This window comes from Zingiber officinale, unplaced genomic scaffold, assembly GCF_018446385.1.
Source record: "Zingiber officinale cultivar Zhangliang unplaced genomic scaffold, Zo_v1.1 ctg140, whole genome shotgun sequence".
NCBI lineage: Eukaryota > Viridiplantae > Streptophyta > Magnoliopsida > Zingiberales > Zingiberaceae > Zingiber > Zingiber officinale.
In genome coordinates, this window is record NW_024589836.1 from 102657 (window position 1) to 124995 (window position 22339).

At 42.1% G+C, this 22339-nt stretch overlaps 1 protein-coding gene across 1 annotated transcript; it reads right to left on the bottom strand.

Moving 5' to 3' along the window:
* Positions 1–734: 734 nt before the first annotated feature.
* LOC122036349 lies at positions 735–1207 on the bottom strand. The gene is made up of 2 exons (XM_042595644.1): positions 1146–1207; positions 735–1089 (listed from the first exon to the last, which is right to left on the bottom strand). Exons 1-2 carry the CDS (start codon positions 1205–1207, stop codon positions 735–737), a joined length of 417 nt encoding a protein of 138 aa, XP_042451578.1.
* Positions 1208–22339: the final 21132 nt, after the last annotated feature.

The window sequence follows — 22339 nt, forward strand, 5'->3', positions numbered from 1 at the left end:
GATCACTGGCCTATGGAGTAGGAGCAGTCCAACAACTCCAAGAGGGAGGATACCTGTCATCCGATCCTCCCCAGGATTTCCTAGACCATCATCGAATCATTAGAGAAATGCCCGATGATGTTTTTTCTGAATTCAAATGACTCCTTATCCATCACATATATTGTCTCGTTTCCTATTTATAATAGCTTGTTTATGGCTCCTTAGTTACTGCTCCCCATAGGGGTTTTCGTAGTTTCCTTGGGCTAGATTTGTGTGTGTAAGTGAGGTAGAGTTTGTTAGGCTACAAGCCAAGAGAACTTCATGTGAGAGATCTTTTTAGATATTTGCCCGTCCTGCTTGAGACAGTCAGCCAGGGTTGAAATGCTTTGCTTGAGGCTTGCAAAAGGAGTGTAGTAGGACTTAACTAAGTCCTACGTCCGTGACTTGAGGACTTTCGAAGTGCCTCGTTGAAAGCCTCATCCAGGTCAGGCTTACCTGATTGGGTTTTTTTCTCATATGTCTATAGTGCTCATTCCCTGGCCTTAAATCTTTCTCTCAAGCAACCATTGTTACAAAGAATAACGCCCTAAGACACGGTAGGGCTGGAGGTAGTTAGCACTTTATGGGCGATCCAACCTTCTACCCTGAGCGTCTTGTAGATAGTAGGCACCAGACGCTAGTTTCTTAATGACCTTATAAGGGTCGTCCCACTGAGATGCTAACTTAGTTACCTTTCCAACTGATTTGATCCTTTTTCATACTAAATCCCCTTCTCTGAAGAAGTGAGGGATCACCTTCTTATCATAGGTCTGCCACATCATTTGTCGGTACACGGTTAATCGGGAAGCCATCCTCTCTCGGGTTTCACTGATGAGATCCAGCTCCAGAAGTCGTCGCTTAGCATTCTCAGGGTCATATAGAAACCGCCGATTGGATATAACTCCAACCTTGACCAACACAACAGCCTCGTTGCCGTAGATGAGATGAAAGGGAGTGAGTCCTGTACTTTTTCGTGGAGTCATTTGGTATGCCCAAAGAATGCTGGGGATCTCTTCAATCCAATCATCGCCCACATGGTCCAGCTTTACCTTTAGCAAGTGAACTATCTCCCTGTTGGTAACCTCAATCTACCCATTGCTCTGCGGATAGGCCATGGAAGTGAAAACCTGAGTGATGCCAAACCCTTGGCACCATTCCTGGATCTTGCGCCCTTAGAACTGTCGCCCATTGTCTGAGACCAACTTGTGAGGGATTCTGAATTGGCACAAAATGTTCTTCTATAGGAATTGGATGATAACTCTTTCTGTTATTCTTGTTGGTGCAACATCCCTCAGGTCAAGGTTGACCTGGTTGACCAAGCTGAGTCTTGGTTTGAGTTTAGATGTTTGACAATAAGATGTTAATTGAAGAAGAGTCAAGTAGGTCAAGGTTGACCGAATACTTGACTGGGAAGTCCTAACTGGGATGTTAGGCAGATGGAAAACCCTAGTGAGTGAAGCTAGGTGAAAGTCCTGGTGAGTGAAGCCAGGTGAAAGACCTAGTGAGTGAAGCTAGGCAGATGGAAAACCCTAGTGAGTGAAGCTAGGTGAAAATCCTGGTGAGTGAAGGCAGGCAAGGGAAAATCCAGATGGATCAAGGATGATCGGACATCTGGTGTTGGGAAGTCCAAGTAGGTCAAAGGATTGACTGGATACTTGGCACGAGGAAATACAGATAGGTCAAAGGGATTGACCAGACATCTAAATAGAAAAGTCCAAGTAGGTCAAGGGAGTGACCAGATACTTGGCATGACGAGAAAAGTCCAAGTGGGTCAAAGGAATTGACCGGACACTTGGTGGGAAGTCCTGGCAGGTCAAGGGAGTGACTAGATGCTAGGCATGATGTACCAACAAGTCAAGGATGACCGGATGTTGGTTTGGGAGTCTTGGAACTTGGTTTTGGGCAAAAACCAAGTGCTGGATCGATCAGGGGATCGATCCAGGAGCTGGATCGATCCAGGAGCTGGATCGATCAGTGGATCGATCCAGGCTTTTCCCAGCGAACAGAAAGCCTCTGGATCGATCCGTTGATCGATCCAGATGTCCCAATCGATCAGTGGATCGATTGGGACGCGGCTGCTTCGCGCGATAAGTGCTGGATCGATCCAGGCATTTTTCCTAGAGCACAGAGGCGCTCTGGATCGATCCGTGGATCGATCCAAAGCCTCCCCGATCGATTGGGAACATTTGAATCGATCGGGTTCCGACCGTTGGCGTCGATTTAAGCTGCATGCGTGAGATGGCTGCGGTATCTCTTCACCGATTCACTCCAGATCTCTCGCCAACTCCTCCGCAACGCTCTCAAAGATCAGATCGCCAGTTCTTGAAGGATCTTGGAAGCTTTCCAAGTCAAGAGGTGGATCAAAGGCAAGAAGAGAAGCTAGGGTTAGGGTTTTCTGTACTCATTGTAAGCTTTGCGCTTGTATTTTGTCTCCTTTTCCTTTCTTCTTGTACTGAGAGTCTTGTAGGGTTTCTCCGCCCTCGGTAGTTACCGAAAAGGAGTGTTTTCATAGTGGAGGGTGAGTGTGTGGTGTGGATCCTTGGACTAGTCACCTCTTGTGAGGTGGATACCAAGTAAACCAACCTTGTTAGCGTTGTGTGATTTGTTTCTGTATTTTCCGCTGCACATCTTAGAAGAAACAAGCAACACCGAGCAACGAGCACGCGACGAGCTATTCACCCCCCCCCTCTAGCTACTTTTGGTCCTAACAAGTGGTATCAGAGCAAGGCCGCTCTTCACCGGAATCATCGCCGGAAGGGTCAAGCATATCAAGAAAAGCTAGAGGGTGAAGAAGTTGGAGCAAATTCTTCAAGTTCAAGACTTTATCAAGCTCAACTTCAAGATGCAATTCCAAGATGGGCTTGGATTTGACACAAGGGTGGCTCCACCATACACTTCTACGAGTTTCGATTCTTGGAAATCAAGAATCGAAAATTTTCTTATGATGGAGATAGAGCAATGGTTTGCTCTAATGGAAGGCTTCAAGGCTCCAAGAAATTCAAAGGGCAAAGTTCTAAAGAAAAGCAAATGGAGCCCGGTGCAAGTCCAAAGGTGCGAGGCCAATGACAAAGTGACCAAGCTTTTGGTCAATTTATTGCCAAGCACCATCCTTTGCAAAATTGGAGAGTTTGAAGATGCAAAGGAGCTATGGAGCAAATTGGCCAAGCTTCATGAAGAGACTCCCTCCACTGTATAAGATCATGAAGAATCCAGAGAGGGTGACTCTTTGGAGCAAGACCAAGAGGAGGACTCCGAGGTTGAGAGATGCTCAACCTCCGAAGAAGAGGAAATCCAAGAAGCTTCATCCTCAAGGGAATACAACGAAGGGAACAAGGAGGGAGCATACTCCTTGTTTCATGTTCAAGATGATGAAGCCTCCACCTCTAGGATTGAGGGGGAGCAATCCTTGGTGACGCCGGATCAAGAAGAAGGAGAAGCTTCTACATCCGGGTCAAGAGACGAAGAGGAGGAAGAAGATTCTACCTCCACAAGTCAAGAAAAATCAAATGGAGGAGAATCAAGGTCCGATCAAGAGGAAGCTTCTACCTCCGGATCCAAAGGAAAAGATGCCACCCCTACAAGCAAAGGTATAAATAATTCAATTAATAATAAAAATCATATTATATGCTTTGAGTGTAGGGAACATGGGCACTACAAGAGCAAGTGCCCTAAATTGGCCAAGAAGAAGGGCCAAGTGGCACAAAGAGGCAAGGTGAAGCCCAAGGAGATCATCCCCAACATAAAGAAGAGCAAGGAGCATATTATATGCTTCTCTTGCAATCAAAAGGGGCATTACCGAAGTCAATGCCCCAAAGGGAAGAAGGTGGTCAAGGCTCAAGGAGGCACTAGTCAAGGGAGAGCCTCCAAGGTAAAGAAGAAGGTATCTTTTATTGAGCCTACCCCTTTACATTATGGTAAAAAGCATGATAGTTCTAATTTTTATCATTTTAATGCGATTTACCATAAGAATAGGAAGCATGAGGGCTTTAAGGAAAAGCATGTGGCCCTACATGCCAAAACTACTACACCTAAGGCTAGGAATGTAGGTAAAAGTATAGGCAAGAACTCTAAGGATTGTAGCTACAAGCCTAGAAACAAAAATGCTCATGGACTAAATGGAAAACCAAAAACTAAGGACTTAGTGATGGAAAATCAAGTCTTGAGGTCAAGACTTGATAAAATGGAAAAGACCCTAAAAAGGATGGAAAATATCCTATTAGGGCAAAATGAGCATAACCTAGGTTTAGGGGTACAAAAGCCATCCAATGGCCATAGAGGTTTGGGATACAAACCAAAGGCTAAGAAGGATGTGCCCTCTTACCATAGAGTTCCATATAGTTATGGAACAAACCCTAGGTCTAGTGGTCAAGCCAAAAATACTAGGGAAGTCATCCCTAAGAGTATTTTTGCAATAAATGTGACTAAGGCTTCTAAGAAGTCTAAGAAAGTCACAAACAAGGTCACAAGGGAGGCTATTCCTAGAGTTGACCTAGAAAGTGTGACCAAGGCCTCCAAGAAGCCAAACAAGGTCACTAGGAAGGTATCTAGGGAAGTTATCCCTAGTGAGTACCTAGAGCATCCAAGGAGTACCAATAGGTGTTGGGTTCCTAGGAGCATTTTCTCTACCCCATAAATGGGTTAGAGAGTGTCAACTCCGATTAGAAGGGTAGTTAACCCAACTTTGAGGAAATTGACACTCAAGGAGCATTTTCAAGGTTTTTGTTAACCTTTGAAAATGAAATGGAATTATTATTTACTCCTTGAAAGAGTAAAATGTGCCTAATGGTGGAAAATTGATTTTATCTTAAAAAGGCATAAATTGGGAAAACCTAGAGAAGTACCAAGTTGGGATTTTGGTATTCTCTTAGAAATTTTAAGGCACTCCGGGCCTTGATTTAAGTGCTACTCTTGTGGAGAAATGAAATATGCCAACATTTGAGGATATGCTTAATTTCGACTGGCATAAATTAATCAAGGGAATTAGAAATGTCAATTTAGGCTTTGGCATGTTCTTGAAGCACTTTAGGGCAATCTAGGTTTAAGTTGTAAGTTTAGCTAAGGTTTTAAGGATACTTAGATAGTTAATCTAGGTATATTTTATTTATGCTAAATCTTGCCATGATTGTTTGCCCATCATATGTCATGACATCATGTCTATTTTTGTGTTCATGTGTTATTATGAAAAATCCAAAAATACCATGTCATGACATTCATACATCATGTAATTATAGGATATTTTCTTTTGAAAATTATTTCTTTTGGATGTATGCCATAACATTATCATGCATTAAGTTTAATTTCTTGTAATTAAGGACAAAAGGCATTTAACAACACTTATTAACAAGTGACATCCTAGGTGGGTGTCTAATATCTCCAAAATGCCTAGATAGATATGCATGATCCCTAGATTAGGGCAAAACCAAAATCTACATCTCACAAAGACCTATAAGATGACTTGTATGTGTTTTTAGTACACATTAGATACAAGTGAGATGTTATGATGATGAACAAAACTCAAGATGTTGATTTAGTGCATTCTTTTGAGTTTTAGGTTCATCAAAACACATAGTTATGTGTTTTCCCATCATTGGGAAAGCTAATGTACAAGACATGTGCATTATGCCCAAGGAACATGATGGGATATTGGTTTTGAAAATGTTTTTGGAAAACCTTGGTGAATGCTGTCTTTTGATAGTAATCACCATTGAATAGTTAGACACAAACTTGAAGAAAACACTAAAGTTTTTGCAAGTTTTCAAGTTTGTGTCAATCTTTGAAAATATGATGTATTTTCATAGAAAACTATCTTTCCATGATTAAGTATGCACTAAATAATGTCTACACAAAATTTCATGATTTTTGGATTTTTGTAGAATTTTCTAGGGGTTTCTGAAGTTGGCTGAATTTGAAATTCAGCAACTATCAGAGGCTCCGATCGATCCGTGGATCGATTGGAGTTCCTGAATCGATCCGTGGATCGATTCAGAAGGCAACTCTTGTGAGCAGAAGCTCGCTGGATCGATCAGCCGATCGATCCACACATCCTGAATCGATCAGGGGATCGATTCAAATAGGTTGAATCGATTGGAACCCAACTCCAATCGATCCAGGATGCTGATTTTGGCTGGGAAGGTCTGATTTCAGCACTCTAAACCTAATTGAGTCGAGGTAACCATTCCAAACCCCTAAAAATACATTTGTATACATAAAACGGGTGTTTTCGTGTGGAAAACAAGGATGGATTGGTTAAGGAAGGCTAAGTTGAAGTTTAGGTTGAGGTTTGTTTCAAATTTTGAATATTTGAACCTCAAAATTTCTAAATTTGGGTTTCCTAAAGGTTTAGGGATTCCAAGTCATTGTTGGTGCAATGACAGAAGTTACCACCATGTCTTTAGGGGGAGGGACTCTTTAAAGACATGAAAAATTATTTTTTCATGAACCTTGGAAGGTGGTTAACCTTCTTTTAAGGAAAATGCTCATGTATGAGCTTTTGAACTTGAAATGGGGAGTGGATATCCTCATTAGTTCAAGTGGGAACTCACGTGGTTAGAAAATGCTCAGGATTGAGTATTTGTCTACAATGAGGGAGAAGTTAAGGATGAATGAAGGGTATGAGACCTTCTTTATCGTGTTGATCACAACGAGTGATGTTGTGAACAACGATGAGCAACTCTTCAGGGGGAGAGTCTTTCAACAATGGATTTGTTGAAGTATACCCGAAATTGAGGCATGGGTTGATGTGTGCCTAAAGATGGGTTGAGTGTGCCCTACAGGGGAGTTTGATGTGTGCCAATAGGGGGAGAATGAAAAGACTAGTGAAAGGAAGTCAGTTAGGCTTTCATTATCTAAGAGGGAGTTTGTCCTCTTAGGGGGAGAATGAAGAGCTTAACTTATGCTTTCATTACCTAGTGGCATGAAGAATGAGGCTATGGGATTAGCCTAACTTACATGTGGTATTGTAAGTGTTATTGTGGTATTGTCAAACATCAAAAAGGGGGAGATTGTTGGTGCAACATCCCTCAGGTCAAGGTTGACCTGGTTGACCAAGCTGAGTCTTGGTTTGAGTTTAGATGTTTGACAATAAGATGTTAATTGAAGAAGAGTCAAGTAGGTCAAGGTTGACCGAATACTTGACTGGGAAGTCCTAACTGGGATGTTAGGCAGATGGAAAACCCTAGTGAGTGAAGTTAGGTGAAAGTCCTGGTGAGTGAAGCCAGGTGAAAGACCTAGTGAGTGAAGCTAGGCAGATGGAAAACCCTAGTGAGTGAAGCTAGGTGAAAGTCCTGGTGAGTGAAGCCAGGCAAGGGAAAATCCAGATGGATCAAGGATGATCGGACATCTGGTGTTGGGAAGTCCAAGTAGGTCAAAGGATTGACTGGATACTTGGCACGAGGAAATACAGATAGGTCAAAGGGATTGACCAGACATCTAAATAGAAAAGTCCAAGTAGGTCAAGGGAGTGAGCAGATACTTGGCATGACGAGAAAAGTCCAAGTGGGTCAAAGGAATTGACCGGACACTTGGTGGGAAGTCCTGGCAGGTCAAGGGAGTGACCAGATGCTAGGCATGATGTACCAACAGGTCAAGGATGACCGGATGTTGGTTTGGGAGTCTTGGAACTTGGTTTTGGGCAAAACCAAGTGTTGGATCGATCGATCGATCGAGGCTGATCGATCGGTGGATCGATCCGAGCTTTCCAATGAGAAGCTCGGATCGATCCGTTGATCGATCCAGATGTCCCAATCGATCGATGGATCGATTGGGGGCCCTCGATGATAAGTGCCGGATCGATCCGTGGATCGATCGAGATTTTCCACAGAGGCGCTTTGGATCGATCCGTGGATCGATCCAAAGCCTCCCCGATCGATTGGGAACATTTGAATCGATCGGGTTCCGACCGTTGGCGTCGATTTAAGCTGCAGGCGTGAGATGGCTGCGGTATCTCTTCACCGATTCACTCCAGATCTCTCGCCAACTCCTCCACAGCGCTCTCAAAGATCAGATCGCCAGTTCTTGAAGGATCTTGGAAGCTTTCCAAGTCAAGAGGCGGATCAAAGGCAAGAAGAGAAGCTAGGGTTAGGGTTTTCTGTACTCATTGTAAGCTTTGCGCTTGTATTTTGTCTCCTTTTCCTTTCTTCTTGTACTGAGAGTCTTGTAGGGTTTCTCCGCCCTCGGTAGTTACCGAAAAGGAGTGTTTTCATAGTGGAGGGTGCGTGCGTGGTGTGGATCCTTGGACTAGTCACCTCTTGTGAGGTGGATACCAAGTAAACCAACCTTGTTAGCGTTGTGTGATTTGTTTCTGTATTTTCCGCTGCACATCTTAGAAGAAACAAGCAACACCGAGCAACGAGCACGCGACGAGCTATTCACCCCCCCCCCTCTAGCTACTTTTGGTCCTAACAATTCTGACCAGGGCCTCTGCCTCCACCCACTTGGAGAAGTAATCCACCACCACGAGTAGAAAGCACTTCTGCCTGGGAGCCATAGGGAAAGGTCTCACGATGTGCATACCCTATTGGTTGAAGGGGTAAGAGACTATTGAGGTTCTCAAAGTCTCGGTCGGCCGATGGGTCAGGTTCTGATACTTTTGGCAAGAAAGGCAGGTGGTTACTAACCGCTGAACATCCTTTTGCAGGATAGGCCAAAAATACCCGGTCAGGAGTATTTTTCGGGCTAGCATCCTTCCTCCTACATGGCTACCGCAACATTCCTAGTGAACTTCTCGCAAGGCATACTCCACTTCATCTGGACCCAGGCATTTGAGCAGTAGTCGAGAGAATGTTCGCTTGTATAATTGATTTCCAATCAATGTATATACATGAACTCTCTTTCTAATCGATCTGGCTTCTTCAGCATCGACCGGGAAAACTCCTTGTTGAAGATAAATGACCATCAGAGCTCTCCAATCGATTGACTTTTCCAAATTGTTCTGTAGGTCAATCTGGGATATCAAGAAGCTCTGGGCTATTGACTTGTCCATAACTCAAGTGGTTAAAGAGCTAGCCATTTTGGCTAATTCATCAGCTCTCTGGTTGTCCGCTCAGGGAATCTTGGTCACTGTGACTTCCTTGAAACTCTCTTCATTTTTTCATATGCTTCTCTGTATAGCTGTAGCTTCTCATTATTGACTTCGAAGTTACCAGCCACTTGCTGAGCCATCAGTTGAGAATCTAAGTAAATGATTACTCGGATTGCCCTTATATGTCGAGCTGCCTGCAATCCAGCCAGTAATGCTTCATACTTCCCCTCGTTATTGGTAGCTCTAAAGCTTAGTCAGACCGCTAGTTGCATAATATCTTCTTAAGGGGAGATAAGAAGTATCCCCACTCCACTTCCCTGCTGCGTGGATGACTCATCTACATATACCTTCCATGTGTCTTCAGAGTCTAGCTGATGGACCTTCGTCAGAAAATCTGCTAGGGCTTGTGCTTTAATCGCTATTCGGGGTTGATATTGTATATCATATTCTCCCAGCTTAGTTGCCCATTTGATGAGACGATCGGCTATCTCCATGTTTGTAAGAACCCTCCCCATGGTGCGGTCAAGACACTAATTAGGTGTACTAAGAAGTAAGGTCTTAAGCGACGAGCCATGAGGATCAATTCATAAACCAACTTCTCCAGAGTCATGTATCGGGACTCAACCCATTTCAATAAGTGGCTGAAGATGTACACTGACTGCTGTACATCATCCTGCTCTTTTACTAACACTGCTCCCATGACCTTAGGGGTAGCTGACAGATATACCTAGAGCAGTTCTCCAGCAATAGGCTTAAATAGTGAAGGAAAGGTCTCCAGATGTTGCTTCAGTTTCTTAAAAGTTTTGTTGCACTCTTTATCCCACTGAAACTTAGTCGCTCTTCTGAGCACCCTGAAGAAAGGGAGTGCCCGATCTCCAGATTGGGATATGAACCGAGAGAGCGCCATAATCCTGTCCACCAGCTTTTGCGCTTCATTCAGATTCCTGGCTGCCTGCATGTCTCGGAGGGCTTGAACCTTCTCCGGGTTGGCTTCGATTCCGCGCTCAGTAATAAGATACCCCAAGAATTTTCCCCCTCGGGCTCCGAACAAGTACTTCAGTGGGTTTAACTTAAGCCATATTGCCATAGGGTACCACAGGTTTCCTCCACATCGGCTATAATGCTTGTTGCTGTAGTGGACTTGATGAGGATGTCATCTACATAAACTTTCACGTTTCGCCTAATCTACTTTCGGAAGATCTTATCCATCATCCGCTAATAAGTAACTTCTGCATTGTATAGATCAAACGACATAATCGTATAACAGAAAGTATTGTTGGCTGTGATGAAGCTAACCTTTACTTGATCTTCCTAAGCGAGAGGGATCTGGTGGTATCCTTGATAGACATCAACCATACAGATCCTCTCACAGCCTGAAGTGGAGTTCACCATCTGGTCAATCCTTGGCAGCGGGTAGCAGTCCTTAGGGCTGGATCAGTTAAGGTCTCGGAAGTCGATGCAGACCCTCCATTTATTACTAGGTTTAGACACCAGGACTATGTTAGAGAGCCATGACAGAAATTGGACCTCTCTAATGTGTCTTGATTTCAAGAGCTGATCAATTTCAGCTTGGATGATTTTATTTTGTTTGACCGAGAAGTTCCACTTCTTCTGCTTCACCGGCCGGGAATCAGGCAGGAGGTGTACCTTGTGCTCAGCTACCTCGGGCTCGACTCCTAGTAGCTCCTTGGGGAACCAAGCAAAGATGCCCCTATTGCGTGTTAGACATTTGACCAGATCTGTCTTGATCTCGATCGAAAAATCGCCTGATATGCGGGTAATGCTCTCCGGACGCTCTAGATAGAGCTGGACTTCCTCCCAAGGGATGAGTTCTTCAACTATAGGAAGGGGTTCGTCTTGGATGACGTGAATTCCGTCATGCTGGGTTCTTTGAGCCTTGTGGGTCTCGACCTTCATCATGTCGATATAACACTTGCGAGAGACCAGTTGCTCACCTCTGACTTCCCCGACCTGGTCTCCCACAAGAAATTTAATCTTCTAATAGAAGGTGGAGACTGCCGCCTAGAACTCGTGCAGTGTCGCTCTCCCCAGGATGATGTTGTAAGAGGATGGTGAATCCACCACAATGAAAGTGCTTCTTCATGTCCTCACCAGGGGCTCGCTACCTAGAGATATGGTTAGCTTGATTTGTCCCATTGGTCTTACCTCATTGCTAGTGAACCCGTACAATAAAGTAGCTATGGGCTGGAGCTCTCTAGAGTCGATCTGCATGCCCTCAAATGCTTTCTTGAACAGTACATTGATAGAGCTTCTAGTGTCAACGAAAACCTTGGCCACACGGCTGTTGGCGATGACGAGTTTGATTATTAAAGCATCATCATGAGGGAGCTCCAATACCTCCAGGTTCTGTGGTTCGAAATTGATTATGGGCCTTGCAGCTTGTTCCCGGCTATATCCTACCGCATGTATCTCTAAGCGGTGTTCATGAGATTTTGGGGCTCGGGCATAGTCTCCATCAATGGGTTCTCTGGAGATCATGTTGATATCCTGAATGACAACATTTCCCTTGTTCTCTTCCTCCAGGGATTCCTCTTGCTCCTTACCCCGACCTGGCTGTTGGCTTCCTTGACCTATATTTTTGGACAGGGATTTACCTGACCGACCTACGGCTGTAGGCTGGTTGGCCAGCAGCTTCTGAATCTTGGGCGCGATCTCGGACAGAGGCAGACCCAGTTCAATTGCACGCCGAGAGTCATGGGCAAACTGGACGTAATCTGCAGTGGAATGGGTGTGGGACCTGTGGTAAGTGAAATAACGGGGCCCCCACTGACCGGGTCTGGGGGCTTGGATAACTTCTACCCATTGCATCGACCTGGAGTCCTGACCAAGCAGAAATCCTGGTCGGGCATCCTTGGAGCGGGGAAAGGGTCAAGTTGGAGGTTGGGTTTAGGGATAACCTTTTCTCTGATTTGTTGGCAGGAGCAGGTGCCTTGTCTGCTTTCTATCGAGTTTCCTGGGTTTCTTCTATATTGATGTAGCTGGCTGCCTTCCCCAGCATCTTATCAAAATTCTTTACTGGCTCCGGGATGAGAACCCGGAAGAACTCCCCCTCCACCAGACCATGGGAGAAGGTGCTCATCAAGATCTCTGAGGTAGCGGACAAGACGTCCTTGGCTACCTGGTTGAAGCGTTTGATATAGCTTCTCAAGAGTTCTACAGTCCTTTGCTCGAGAGTGAAGAGACAGTGGTCTATCTTCTAATACTTCCTGCTACTGGCGAAATGGCGTAGGAAAACGGTCTTGAAGTCTCAAAAATAGGTGATGGACCCGTTTAACAATCCATCGAACCATTTTTGTGCTGAACAGGACAGAGTGTTTAAGAACACTCGACACTTGATGACGTCGTTGTATTGGTGCAGCAACGCAACATTCTGAAATTTTTGGAGATGATCTTCTGGATCTTTGCTACCATCATATTCTCCCATAGCTGGGGGCTTGTACCCCTTCGGTAGCTTTTCCTCGAGTACCCTTAGAGAGAAGGACACCTGCTCTTCAAGCATCTCCTTCGGCTCTTCCTGGAAGATTATAACTTTCCCCTTCTTCGAATCTCTCGGCGAGGAACTCTTGGCCATGGAGGCTTGCGGTTGCTCTTTCTTATTATACCAGTCTAGGCCCTTGTTATAATAGTCCAGGAAGGGCTAGCGATAGAAGGCTTGAGGGAAATCCTCGGGCTATTTTCTTTTAGACCCCCTGTCCGAGACACAAGTTTGGTCCTTGGAAATTGCGGGCATCTTGTGTGGATGTAAAGCAGTGGTATATTTTTCGGAAGCCACTTGCCTCTTGGCCTCCTTGAATAGTTTGTACTCTCCTGTTGTCATGGTGACATTGATTCTTCCAGTCTCCTCCATCATCACGTTCCAGAACAGGTGAAGGAAATTCGCACAGATGACACCAAATTAATCTTGTCCGGAATCTGAGTTAGATGAAGGTTCGCTGACATGTCGTCGGTGTTGATGAAGAGGCGACTTGGAACACCTAGCATATGTGTCTAGGAAAACGAACCCCTACATGGGGCTGAAAGACGACGGTGACGAAACTGGCGGTACTTAGGCTCTGTGCACACTCGGACAAGCATACGGAACATTAGAGACCAGAAACTAGGGAAAAAGTCCCCGGTGCAGGCCCTCCGACGCTCAAATCAGGTACATTTTCCTCTAGAAGAATAGTGTATGAAGGAAAAAGAACTGTAGAAGACGAATATGAATATTCACGTACTTTCTCAAGGGAGAGGACCTCCCTTTTTATATGACAATGCGTACCTCTAGAGACTGACCGGTGCAGAGAATGTCGGGTGTTAGAGTCTGTCGAGTGAGAGAGGACACGTGGTGCCCTCTTATTGATTGAAAGTAGGTTCTATTCGTAGATGCTAACAGATCATTAGAATATTCCTTGACGTATGACAGTTATTCCCTAATAGGAGGTTGCGATTCCCTGACATTGTTGCCGCCTAGTGCTTTCTGTTTAACCGTGTTCAGCTACGAACATCTCGGGGTGACCGTTCGGGTGTGACCCCTACCTTGAGTCTTGGTGAGGGAGATGAGTTGTGGCGAGGGTCTCCTCTTTCACTCTTAGTATACTGAAGGGCCAACTGAGAATTGTCTTTCTGAAAGTACCAGGCCTGGCTATGCGGACCGGGTTGAGGAAACCCGACAAGTCGGGGCAGTCAGGCATTACTCCAGGCTACATCTTATATATTAGATCTGGGAACTTGATTTGTTTGTATCTGACCGACGGTCTAACTCCTTTCCCCTCCTAACTGCTGACCGCCACGCCCCTCTGACTTTTGGTTGTCACGCCCCCTTGACTTTGGACTATCATTGACTGTCATGTCTCCTTGACTTTTGACTGTCACACCCCCTTTATGCATTGTATCAATAAGTTTGAACAATAACAAATTTGACTGGTTACTTGTTTAGAATCGTATGTTGGATGTACTAACTCAACAACCTCAACTCCATCTGTGTCCCTTCCTTCTCTTCTCGTCCATCTTTGTTCTTCTCGTCTAGAATGATCATGGACTCGCCGACAAGTTTGCAAAACTCTCATTCACTTACTGCATACATATTTCCAAAGAACTCCTTATTTCTAACCCCTTAAGAAGAACCCTCCTTTGTTTCCATGTAGGCCTGTGATATGGAATGTTACAAGTGGATCTGAATATGACGTGGTGGTCAAAGTCAAAGTAATGTGATAGTTAAAGTCAAGGTGACGTGGTAGCCAACGTGTCACTCTCAATAGGACTTTACTTTTCGTCCAACACTAAGGCCTTCATAATGAGGACGATTGACCCAAAAGTCGATCGGACCTAAGGGACCTAGTGCCCCATTCCGGTCTTAAGACACTATCATATATCTGATCATTCGATTACAGACCAAGTTTAAGGGACATCTGTGATGCGGTGATGAAGAGGAGCCCCACTAAAGATAGGCCAAAGTAAGGAAGACATACTGACATAGAATTCAAAGTCAAGGAAGGAATCAAAGTCGATCGAATGGGCAAGTTACGGCTGAGTGGACGGCATGTCCGAGCGGACGAGCAAGGCCAAACGAATAACTCAAGGTTAAGAGACAAACATGTAGTACATCCTCTGGCCGTTGTCCCTGTCGAACGAGAGGCGTGTCCGTCCTAATGAGAGGCAGCCATCCGACAATGAAAAAGCTAAGTGAAGAGAGGGTGCTCGGTGCAGCACAGTCGAGTGGGCGAGTCCCGGTTGAGCGGCCACCGGTCGGCGTATAGCAGGATCCATCTGTATATCTCCTCATACTCTTTTGGAGGTCTGTACCACTAACAACAGAGTATGTTCAACAGACAAATTGTACGGTAGAAGCTTTTAGACTGTTACGTCAGAGATATTCATGCTCTCTTAAGGAAATGTGTTATGAACACTTTTTGACTTGTCTTTTCATAGGACACTTAGGAAATGTGCATATATTTTGAGATATGTGCGCAAGCACTACAGTGGTACTATAAAAGGGGGTTCCTATCTATAGGAAGAGGTATGCGCAACTTCATTAATTTATACGCTTTAACTATAGTTTTCTACTATTCTCTACATCACCAGAAACTAACTTAAGAGTCGGAGGGCCAACGTCGGGAACCCCTTCCTGACCCAACACTAACGATTTTATGCTGTAAGATTACGTGGAGTCTTCGTTTCGTCAAACTTTTAGCCACATCCCTGGCTTGCCATCTTCTCTGCTTTCAGACATGAACAATCTGACTTATCACAGATCCGGTCGGTCATAGGTTTGGTCGGAATAAAGGGACCTAGTTTCCCTCTCAGTATGAGCCTTTCAGCATATGACTGGTGGATCGCATTACCGATCGACCCTATAAGTTTTCTTACATACTAGTTCTCCTTCATATAGCCGATCAGTAATAACTCTAGTTAGATTTACATAGCTCAGTAGACTCGTCTCTTATACATATAGAAACGCGATTCTCCTTATAAACTCAATCAGACTTCCAGATCTCAGGTTCTCACTTCAAAGGCAAGTCTTCTCTCATATAGACGATCAATTTAAAGTACTGATCGAATCTCCAGAGACTCAATTTCTCATTCCATAAAAGCAAGTATCTCAGTATATGGTTGGTCGACTATAGAACCGACCGGACCTAGGAGACTTAGTTTCATATTACTTTCAGAACAAATCTCCAACACCGCCTAGTGCATAATCGAGTAGCTTAAGGGAAGGATAGATATATAGTCAACCGATTTACAATCCGATCGAGATACACTCAGCAGATAACCTAGTCAAAGGATTACAATAATCTGTCAGAATAACAACCGTTTGTCATAAATATTACTCTATTATAATATAAGCATTCACTAGAACCTTCTTCGAAGGTGATTGCACTTACTATCAGTTGACAACTTATGACAATATATTTCTTCAACCATCTCATTAATGACGTAATTTACAAAAGACAAAAGAGGTGCATATATGGGTAATAGAATATTCCTCAGACGGTTACTATACATCACCCAGGCTGTACGTCTTCCCTTACTCAACAACCTTTGACATTCTCTGTTACCTCATGATTACGGAGGTTATGAGAGGTGATATATAAAAGGGTCATCTTCGTTGGCAAGGTACACATACACATGTCTTACGACATTCTTACTTACGTGCACATATTTTTCTACTATTCTCTCCATTTGATTGTTCAGATATCGTACTGACTTGAGCGTTGGAGGACCTTCACCAAAAACCCCTTTTCTAATTTTTAGGCACTGACATTCTATCTAATCTCTCTTGAACGTGTGTAGAGAAGAAAAAGATACTCAAAGTTTTTTTCTATTCCAGCTCATCATTTTTCTCTCCTTCACGAAATCTTCTACCAATTAACTATATAACCATCTGTCTGACATGCTCTCTCAAATTTTGAGACACAATCAGCCCGTATGATTACTGAAGATGCACGGAGATGTTGATTTTCTTTGGTGGTGTGATGTTAAAGAGCGCAATTAATTTGTGCCTTGTTTTACCGGATATCTAATGCCTTTTAAATAGACCTATTAAATGTTTACTTAAACACTTTGAGGACCGTAATATTGTATCGATATATAGACTGAAACGTTGATTCCTCTCAACTGGCATTACTTACATGTACATATTTTACTATTTGTTTCACCATTTAATCACTCGGATATCGTATTAACTGGAGCATCGAAGAATCTTCGTTAAAGATCTCTTAATTTTTAGACACTGACATTATGTCTACTCTCTCTTGAATATGTGTAAAGAAGAGAAAGATATTAGGAATTTTCTTCCTATTCCAGTTCATCATCATTCTTTCCTTGACGAAATCTTCTACCAGTCAACTATATATAACTACCTTTTTAAGACGCTATCCCTCAAATTTTGAGACAGGATCAGCCCGTATGATTAATGAAGATTCATGGAGATGTTGGTTTTCTTAGGTGGTGTGATGTTAAAGAGAGCAATTAATTTGTGCCTTGTTTTACCGGATATCTAATGCCTTTTAAATAGACCTATTAAATGTTTACTTAAACAGTTTAAGGACTGTACTATTGTATCAATATAAAGACTGAAACGTGGATTCCTCTCAACTGGCATTCAATATTACCTTTTTTTTCTTATGTCAAAAATATGACTAGAAATTGAGAAGAATTACAGATCCTTGTTAATGAAGTAATCGATGTGAACATCAACAAAGTGAATGCCGTTTTGTGCAGAAAGATCTCCAGTCTCAAACTTTTGACAACGTTGGATTGTTCTCCAGGGAATTTTACAGAGATATTTGTTTTCGACTGTGTCGTTTAGGGAAAAAAAACCAGTTTATGCCAGCTAAATTACCATGGACGATTAAATTACCAGTCAATGGACAGGCTGATCTGTCCATCCTTTGAAGATTGCCCTTTGAAGATTGCTGACAAAGGAGGCGAATGAGCCTGAGATACACTTTCAAAAATGGTTAGATTTGTTGGATTGAGACGTACGTGAGAAGAGAATAAATCACGTGATTTTCAAAAGTTTATCTTTTTTCATTTAAAAACAATCAAAGTATGTAGTGAAAAGTTAGATATGAAAACTAGAGATAGAAAAGTAAGTAAAAGACACGGTTAATTTTACTTGGTTCGGAATTTTCGGAGACTCCTACTTCAAGATCCAGGTCTCGCGGACCTATCGATGAGTAATTCACTAATACCTCTTCCAGAACCGTTGGAAGAGTAATCAAATACAAAAAGAGTCGAAGAAGTGTAACACGCTACGCTTCCCGTTTGCTGAAAGTAAGTACAGTAAATTAAATTCAGTTAACAAACATTTACGTAGACGGTATGCTTTGAGCTCGGTGTTTGGACGGCTTCTCGGTGACAGTCAAACGTAGTACAGTCACAGCAGGGCAACAACAGCAAGTTGAAGTAGTCGGAAACTCGATTGGACGCGTAGAAGCTCATATGGAAGTTATTGTTGAAGCCTTGGGCGAAACATCCTTTTATTGAGTATGGAAGGCGTCTTCCATAGCCTTAAAAGCTCCTCCAATGTGAGGAATATGATCTCGAACCATCTGCTCCTTATCTACGATGAGGGCTGAGTTTTATGCTGTATAAGGGGCCTTCTATGGTATTGAAGGCGCTTTCCATGAACAGTGCAAAGACGCCTTCCATACCATGAAAGACACCTCGGACAGCGTTCACCCGAGGCATTTTGTGCTTCTTTTGTCCGACAACAAGTGTTAGTCCAATAATCTGTAAGATAATGTTAGAACAATAATAAGAAGAAGTAGTAATTAGATTCTGTCTTCCCAAGAACAGGATCTAGTTGAAGATTCAATTTAGGTTTCCGAAATAAACCTAAATTGGATGAACGCCTAATGTCCTTTCGAACGGGGATGCGTTCTCATTTAGTGACTCTTCTCTAGTGATTTACCTCTACATACCAGGTATAGAGTTACCTTTCGGAATCAAACAATCCGGACTTCGGGAATCAAACATCCCGACCTATCGAAATCGCACATCCAATCTTCTCTAATTGGGAATCACACATCCCTACCTACCGAAAGCACACATCCGGTCTTCTCCAATCGGGAATCACACATCCCGACTCTTATCAGAATCCTAGATATGATCTTCAACCAATCAGGAATCGAACATCCCTACCGGGAATTAGTCAACCCTGCACACTCGATGACAAGGTTAGACTACGACAACACCTAACTTGACTCACTTGTCATTTATTCCGTTAGTACAAATTACACTAACAATCTCCCCCTTTTTGATGTAAGATAACCTGGGTTAAAGTTAGGAAAAAAAAATATAAAAGATATGCAATAATAATAATAACTGATTCAAGAGAGAGAGAGAAAATTAACATTACAAGAAAAAAAGTTGATACACAACGCTTTAAAAGCGTTGTCTATGTGCCTGAAAAATTATTGTTAAAAGCATTATTATTAAAAGCCTGCTCAATGACAACACTTTAAAAGCGTTGTCGTTTGTAGCAAAAACAACGCTTTTATAGCAAAGACAATGCTTTTGTAATGCTTTAAAAGCGTTATGATTTTTTTGCAAAAACAACGTTATTGCAACGCTTTAAAAGTGTTGTTATTTTTTACAAACACAACACTTTTGCAACGCTTTAAAAGCGTTGTCTTTTTAAAATAAAAAAATCTATTTACAAAATTATTGTTTTTATATTTACAAAACTATTATTTTTCTTTTATCAAATCTAAATTCAAATTTAACATGTAATAACAGTTAATCAACTTGGCTAATGATTTAAAACTCATACCAAAATAATAGAATTCAACCAAAACAATAGAATTCAGCTGCAAGGTAAATATTGATATTTTCAGGAGCAAACAAAGTAAATATCAAAGACTAAATAGTTCTGTTTCAAAGTAGATCTGGTATTCAAATTGAAAGCAAAAGGGCACAAAATAGCTAGCCGGCCTCGAAGCCAAAGATCTGCTTACTTCTACTAGCTACAGTGAAAAAAGGATTATCGGCTTGAGACTGCGACAAAACACCTACCACTATGTATCTACCACAAAAATCAATACCATCAGTATTATGCAGAAATTTTCACTCTTAAAGCTGAAAACAAGGGTCATAGTTCACACCATACAGCAATTAGAAAATCTGGATTGAGGTATAGACGAGATAAATATGGAAGAAATTAGTAACTGCACAGTATCACAAGGATCAACAACAAACTAGGTAGTAATTAGCAGCCCTCAGATAGAAGCCAAAAATAGTTACAATGTCCATGCCCGATCCATTGAAACTATGAGAGTGTTGGAAAAAATTAATAAAGGTAGATTGCATCTCATAAGATGAACTAAGCATTGGAAGGGAAAGACAAGCATAGCTGAAAATGGATTCCAAAGAAGCAAGAAGTTTCTATTTGAAAGAGGAATTAAAAAATCATTCTAAAACCTAGAAATACAAAAAGATGGAAGAAATCAATAAGTGCTGAAGAAAATAAATAGTTCATTATAAATCTTGTTCACTTTCAGGAATATTGACATTATGAGAAAATAAAACTAAATACAAAATACAACACTCAATGACAACAAACAGTTCATTAAAAAATTACTTAAGAAATCTTGTTCACTTTAGCTAAAACAAAATAATGAACTTATGTAAACTTGAACACACCTACTCATAAATAAGCGTTGAGAGACAAGAAACAAAGGCAATGCACCCGCCCACAATGGATAAAAAGTATTGAAAACTATTCTTCTGTGACCTAGAAAATAGTAAAAAGTTAATGCAGCTAGATTATGAGATTTGAGAAAGACTAGACTCCCCTCATCTTGCAATAGATCAATTATTCTCTTTTGTGCATCAAACTCAAAATAGTTGTCACTACTATATTACAAGATAATACTCGCTTTCCAATTATTTTAACATTGCGCCTTCATGTTTTAAAATTATACTTTGTCTACTAAATTTTATTTCCCTGCCAATAAAAGAATACCATAAGCTATAATGTAAATAAACAAGCAAAGTATACTTCAGATAAGGCTTAGAACATAACTACTGACAATTTCATGTAAATCCCCATGGCATTTCCATAGATAATTTCATTACTACCAAAAGACAATTACTATTTACAAAGAGTGATCATACAAGTGATACAATATCAAGATTATTTTGTGGGAGAGAAAGGTTAAGATTTTTCTAGTACCTAACTACCCATTAACCAAGTTCAAGCATGCAATAATACTAGATGTATCTGACACATGAAGTTTTGTATGATCAAATTCATGGATTTCATCATAGGCATCTGCTGGGGGCTTATAAAATATAATAATTGACAATGGTACATAGATATTTGGAGAATCATTAATATTTAGCTCATTGTTAGTTATTGCACTCTTCTCAATACATCTTAAATAGAGGTATGAAATGAATCATGGCATACAAAAGTTAAAGGCATGTAAGGTTATTTAAATTTTGAAATGTGATATGTATTTTAGTGAAATACACAGTGAAGTAAAAACAACAAAAGATGATGCTATCCATTTTTCTATTTTCTTGAAAATGTACTCCTTTAACATGACAACCAAGGGACAACAATTTCCAATAAGGTAGGATGTCGTCCAAATCAGATACTAAAGTAACTTCCAACAAAATAATAAATGGTACAGTACAACTCTCTACACGTTCAATTGTTTAAACTCAACAAGCCCCAAGTAAAAAAACAACACTGACCAGTACATTGTGTTCCTCTCATATCATTCACCAGTGCAGTAGGAGACTTCTTTTCAAGACCCTTGAAGGTGGAAGAGAGGTTGCCAATAGCACTTAAATTTTCATACTCCCATATCATTTCCATGTAGGCACTATGCACAGTCACACTCCATTACCTACAGTTGGCTTTGCCACTTGTGTTTGCCACCTATCACCAATCATTACACTTCTACTCCAACTCCCAAATCATAACATAGTAAGAACAACTAACTTACTTGAGTAATTGAAACAACATAATTACAAAAGAAAAGAAGAAAATATCATATTTTTAACTATTAAAAAATTGACATTCAAGTGCTCATGAATGTTAGGATCGATGGACGCGACTAGAGAGGGGGGGGGTGTGAATAGCCGTCCCAAATTCTTCGCGTTTCTTCCTACGATTAGGGTTAGCGCAACGGAAATAACTAAATAGAAACGCAAAAAGGAAAGATCAAACCTCAAACTCGAACTCGACGATGTAACGAGGTTCGGAGATGAAACTCCTACTCCTCGACGTGTCCGTAAGGTGGACGAAGCCTATCAATCCGTAGGTGGATGAGTCCCCGGTGAACCGGCTAATAAATACTCCTTGTGGGTGGAGAAACCTCACCACAATAGCTTGCAACAGCAATATGGAAATACAAAGAAGAGCAAGAACAAAATACACAATGAATGTACAAATACTCGCTTGCCTTCTCGTCGACTGAAGTCCCGGATGAAGCACCAACTTCACGGACGAATGCCAACAAGCAACTCAGTCGAAGAAGCTCACACGAAGCTTCGGAGCTCAGCAAAGCTCGATCACAGTCAGGAGTAGGAAGAAGAAGAGAGAGCAGTAACCACACTATAGAAGCCCTCAGCCTCTTTTATACCTGCATCCACCTGCGAAGAAGAAACCAGAAGACAGCAGAAGACAGAACGATCCACTGACCCATCGTGGTTGAAGACCGATCACGCACCGATCAGGTGAAGATCGAAGCTCGATCGGGTCCGGGACCGATCAATACATGTCCCTTCTTTTCTCCCGAACTTCTGCCTTCGATCGTTGTTTCGATCGGTGCACCGATCGATAACACT

Excerpts from the sequence above, each read along its gene's own strand:
- LOC122036349 (XM_042595644.1), bottom strand. The coding sequence starts at position 1,207 with ATGGGCGACAGTTCTAAGGGCGCAAGATCCAGGAATGGTGCCAAGGGT. Across the intron at positions 1,090-1,145 it reads AAGGGTTTGGCATCACTCAG|GGAGATAGTTCACTTGCTAA; the intron begins GTTTTCACTTCC and ends GGTTACCAACAG.